Here is a 5,132-nt window from a genome sequence, read left to right as displayed (position 1 = left end):
TCAGCTCCTATTGGCCAATTTGTGGTAATGGGGGCGTGATCCGGCTTCAAGTAGCTCCATGACTTCACAGTTTACAAGATGAAAGCTCCAGTGCATCTGTCATGCAGTGGTCACTCCTCAGTGATGCCTGTTAACGTGCATGTTTTACTGTGCATCATCTGCTGCATGGACAGTTATGGTTAAATATTTGGTGAATTATTGTTGGTTGTGGGAACATGTGTGTGTTTGTTTGCATTGTTATGTAAAGGCCCTGATTGTAAAAAAAACAACCAAAAAACAAAACAAAAACAAAACTGAGTTATTCTATTGTCTTCTGGGGCGTTTGCGTTGTGCATTGAATAATAATAATTAGATGACACGAAGTCATCTAGTTATTATTATTTTTATAATTATTACTGAAATTATTTCAAATGCAAATAAAGAACCAACATTTGCATGAAACACAAACACTGATCCGACTACATACATATAGTTGACAAATTAATATGCAAATATGGGGAAAATGAAGAATAAAGAAAAAACACATTCAGTAGTAATAATTTATTTAAGTGCATTTTTGAAATTTACTTTGAAATTAATATAAACAAACTTTTTCATGCATTGCAACACCCTTAAGAAGCAAACTCAGTTTAATCAAATAAAACTCCTTTGTTCTAGATGAATCTGCAAATATGTTACCGCAGTTTACATTTATGTGTGCATTTCAGAACAGCTGTATTGCAGTCTCAAAATAGAAAAGGCATCAATCACGAGTTAAATCTTCATACTTTTTTTTTTTAAATCTAACAACAACAAAAACAGACATAAACAGATAAATTCAAGGGAATATTTTAAATAATGAAGAAATCTAGGTCAAACTGTGTAGACAAAGATGGATACGTCACTGATCCCAGCGGTGTTCAATAATGTGAACCTCAGCTGCATTTTTGCATGGACAACTTTTTCTCTACCCCCTCCTCAACGTTATTGCAGCGCTAAGTAAACAGCTTCGCCATCCACCGGGCTGGTTATTTTGGTGCTTTTTATGTCACACGGGCTGTGAACTTGATGCTTTCAGACGCATTGGACGTGCACACCTTCCTGTCATTTCCACAGCAGACCACAAGGCGGAGCCTCCGCACGAGCCTTCACTGGTGAAGCGTCCCTCCCCAGAGTGGGCGGGGCTTAGGATGCGTCGAGAAAATGTCAACAACATGCCGCAGACTTCCAGAGAAACAGAAAGTGAGGAGGGAATGAGGGACAGACAACAAAGAAAGGAAGAAACCCCGGTGTCTCATAACATCGTGACTTTAATATCTCAGTTCGCAGATGATAATTTAACGCTCGTACGGGTAGGAGTCTCCTTTGTTTGAAAACTGCGATGTACAGACAGCATGGTTACTTCACTGTCAGCCTACATCTGCATTTAATCTTTCACTTGTTGGTAGCCTATATGTTGAAAGGAAGGACTGTGGTCTCATGCAAAAGCCTTCATGGCGCTGACCAGATGTCCTTTCTCTAGTTGTCTCCAGCAAAGTATAGTGCTCATGTGCATTATCAGCGACCAGCACTTTAGCCTGGTTGGTAACATCACTCTCATCCCATTACTATTCTCTTGTCCCCCCCAGAATATAAGCACTGGACTGGCCATTGCTGGTGTAATTGTCATAGCAAGGAGTATCAAACTGGTAAGGGAGAAAGACCCTCAAATGTTCAGTTGCACATTCACCCTGCTGATAGGTGTCCACTGTGTGCTATCTCAATTTACTCTCTCAATTCGACATCCTACTACATAAGATGTCATTTTTTCTGTGTTTTTCTAGAATGAGTCATTCAGTTGTCTTGTTCCACCTCTGTAGATCACAAAATTTCAAGCTGCGTGTGACATCCCCGCACGCTTTATTGAGAGGAACGTCAGCCTTCGTGGGAAAGTCCATTCCATCACAGAGAAAGGATTTAAAGTGGAGCATGTTCCAATTTATCTGCCTGTTATCTCTCCATTACTTTCAAAGTATAAGGGTAATACGGGAGAGAGGAGATCATGAAAGCATGTGCACTATCACACCAGAAATACATGGTCTATACGATTCAGAGCCACTAATCTATGGCTTAGCAGCGTAATTATTGAATCTTTTTGCGCCATAATATAATTGTGGTGTTTTTACTTTGCAAAGTCGGATATATTTTATTAAATTGCCATGACTGAAAGTGGCAGGTAAGCCTGTTAGCTACTATATCAGGTCACAGTAGTCACTGAGCAATGAAATCATAAGGTGCAGCATCAGCTACTTCACAAAGGACACAGATAACACGTTTGCCCCACCTGACTCAAGATTTCAAACCTGATCAGTCATTTAGTATAGAGAGGGTTCAATTTGTCTTTGCATCTAACAACAATTTTTTTTCTTTATTGTTAAATGTAAAATGCAGCATTTCAGTAGTGACACCACTAAACTGTTACATTATGCTCACACTACTAAAAAAAATACAGTTTCAGGCCTTGCTCAAAATTCATATTCTAAACAGAATACATAAAATGTCAGGTAAAGGCTTTGTCTTTCTTCTTTTCAGATGTATCTACATCCCTGCTGCTGGTCCATCTTGCAGGAGTGGAGCTGACACCAGAGGGGAAACTATGGCTGGAGAAGAATGTGGCCCCTTCCCAAATGGTGTGGTTGAAGCTTATCAGCCGAGAGGACGACATATTGTATTGTTTGGTGTCTCAAAGCAGGGTAAGGCAAACTTTATGTGGAAAAGTGAATAATTAATTTCAAGTTATAAAGTGATATTTCCCTGTCTTCTCCCATCTCTCCAGAAGGGGTCATTGAGGAGCTACTGTATGAACGAAGAGGTACTCAGGCTCGGACTGGCTCGCACTGCCCCCGTAGCTGGTGTCCTCCCTGACTCGCGCCTCTACTGGCGTCTCCACAGACGACTGCACAGGGCAGAGGTGAAAGCTGAGAGGAAGGGTCGGGGTATGTGGAAGGAGGACACCCTGTGGGAGAGAACTTCCAAAGCTATCAGGGACAACGCTGTATTCAGACTCATGAAGAGGATCTTTAAAAGAACCTGATGCACCAAGTGAGCGATGATTTCCAAGTCAGAATCCCAAAACCTTTGTTGGAAGTGTGGAAGTGGAAGCCAAAAATGTGATATTTTACATTCCCTTTATTGTGCACTTAGGATTTCTTTAAGTCTTTGATCTGCTTTATTTTCTCTGATACTTAAAAACGATTCCCAAGAAGTACATTTATGCATCAAATCCTTAGTGCACCTGTTGCAAATGATTGAAACATGTTTTACTGTTTCTCAGTCATAAAAAACTTAAAATGATTAAAAAGGTTGTTGAAAGCTCTTCTTCCCTGAGCTTTCATTACCAATTAAACTAGAGCTATACACAGCCTCGTCTGTTGGCGTGTGTGTGTGTGTGCGGGGGGAAACCCCACTAAACTCAAGACGGGGGTGGGGTATTTAATGGTGTTCAAAATAAAGGGGGGTCCACTTGTCCACAGTTGCTATAGAAACACACTTTGAAATACAAAGCGACTCCAAGGCTAAACTCTATATTGGTGGCCCCCAAACCCCATGGGAGCCTTATATATTGAGTGTGTGTGTGTGAGGGGGCTTTTAAGTACCTATAAAGAGGGCCCTTTTAGTTGTAATGTGACCAGTACATTTAAGCACTAAGCACAGTGGAAAATGGGAGATCAAATCTATTCTCTTTCAGAACGCTACATGCTGTTATTGTAGGCATGATTGAAAAATCTCATGAGTGATATTTATCTGCAAACGTTATTCTAATCAGCATACATCGACACCTGCACCAAAGCTAATTTCCTGTTGAGGATCCTGCTCCTGTTATTGCCTTTTCAATGCCAACATTACACCTTGTGCCTGTGGCTGTTACACATGCTTCATCCGAGCATGGCAGATGAGGAGGAGGAGGAGGTCCTGCAAAAATGAGGCCAGTCAGCGATGCGTCGTGAGGGGTGCGGGGCGGGGGAGTCACAGTGTAGCGAGAGGTGAAGCAGTCAATCCAGTGGGGCACAAGGAGATTAGTGCAGAGGAGGAGGAGGAGGGTCACAGGGGTAGAAGGGGATTTTGAGTTTGAACACAAAGGCAGAAGAGGAGGAGTCACAGTAGTAGGGAAAGGGAGTGAAGGCGGGGGGGGGGGGGGGGGGGGGGGGGGAGTGATGAATCAGATTTCTCTTTTGTTGTGCAAATGTTACTAGCCACTGTTACTGCCTAAGAGGCTGGTGATTGGTGGGCTGGTTTAAATTGTAAGGTGCATTTCAGGCTGATGGCTGTTGCTGCTACACAAACTGTCACTGAGGGAGGAGTGGGAGGGAAACCACGGCTGTGACAGACAGCAGGAGGAGGGCAACGTTTCTAAAGCAAGTGATCACAGAGAGAGTGTGCTGTTTAATCAGGAAGTTTAAATGTTTTAGGTAGCTGTTGGTGTAACTTCTTCTTGTATCTCAATTAAATAATGGCAATTTTATATTTTTGGAGATAGCTGAGCAGTACTGACATATAGTAAATAGTTCAAAATTAGTTTCCAGGTAACCAGGGAGCCTTGATTTAGAGGAGCCTGTTTCTTATACATTACCAGAAACGTTGATGACTGTTACAGTGTCCAGTATACTACAGTTATACTACAGGCAGATAAAGAAAAATAGAAACAGATATGTCTTACTGGAGAAAGCATTAGTAAAGACGCCAGCTTACGGAGGCTTATGCCTTTAAAGGTTGAAGTATATAAAAAGCCCATTGTGTCTTTTTAGTTTTAACTTATGTAAATCAAAATCTGAGTAAATTATGAAACACGGTCCACTCCGAAATCCATTCCAGGCTTTCCACAGTTTACTAGTCCCACACCAGTAGTAGTCATTTGAAAAGGCACCATGCTTGATCTAGTGGTGGGTTCTTACCCACACAGTGAAGTTGTTGGAGTCTTCCCTGCCTTAAACCAGACCACTGGGACTATAACAGATTTACACTAGTGCCTAATGCTATGGAAGTCCAGAGCCTGAAGGACTGCTGTATTACTACCAGTGAAAGTGGCCCGATTTTGTGAAGAAGGACAACTTAACTTCAAAATCAGAAACTGGAGTAAAAGACGTAAGTGGGCTGATAGATTCTTTCTTTCTTAA

General features: G+C 41.7%; 1 protein-coding gene across 1 annotated transcript; it reads left to right on the top strand.

Moving 5' to 3' along the window:
* The first annotated feature begins 1,137 nt into the window (after positions 1-1,137).
* miso1 (mitochondrial inner membrane subdomain organizer 1) lies at positions 1,138-3,379 on the top strand. Its single transcript, XM_085430326.1, has 5 exons — positions 1,138-1,331; positions 1,608-1,667; positions 1,839-1,998; positions 2,551-2,711; positions 2,795-3,379. Exons 1-5 carry the CDS (start codon positions 1,170-1,172, stop codon positions 3,050-3,052), a joined length of 801 nt encoding a protein of 266 aa, XP_085286452.1. The 5' UTR covers positions 1,138-1,169; the 3' UTR covers positions 3,053-3,379.
* The last annotated feature ends 1,753 nt before the right edge of the window (positions 3,380-5,132 follow it).

The sequence above is a fragment of the Copadichromis virginalis genome, linkage group LG14 (genome assembly GCF_057382275.1).
Source record: "Copadichromis virginalis isolate Kocher_CV1m ecotype Utaka linkage group LG14, C_Virginalis_male_GT1.1, whole genome shotgun sequence".
NCBI classification, from domain to species: domain Eukaryota; kingdom Metazoa; phylum Chordata; class Actinopteri; order Cichliformes; family Cichlidae; genus Copadichromis; species Copadichromis virginalis.
This window is presented reverse-complemented; position numbering and strand designations above follow the sequence as displayed.

Bases quoted from the DNA above. Each gene is read 5' to 3' on its own strand.
- miso1 (XM_085430326.1), top strand. From the start codon at position 1,170: ATGCGTCGAGAAAATGTCAACAACATGCCGCAGACTTCCAGAGAAACA. The intron at 1,332-1,607 runs GTAGGAGTCTCC...TGTCCCCCCCAG, and splicing joins ATAATTTAACGCTCGTACGG to AATATAAGCACTGGACTGGC. The intron at 2,712-2,794 runs GTAAGGCAAACT...CCATCTCTCCAG, and splicing joins GTTTGGTGTCTCAAAGCAGG to AAGGGGTCATTGAGGAGCTA.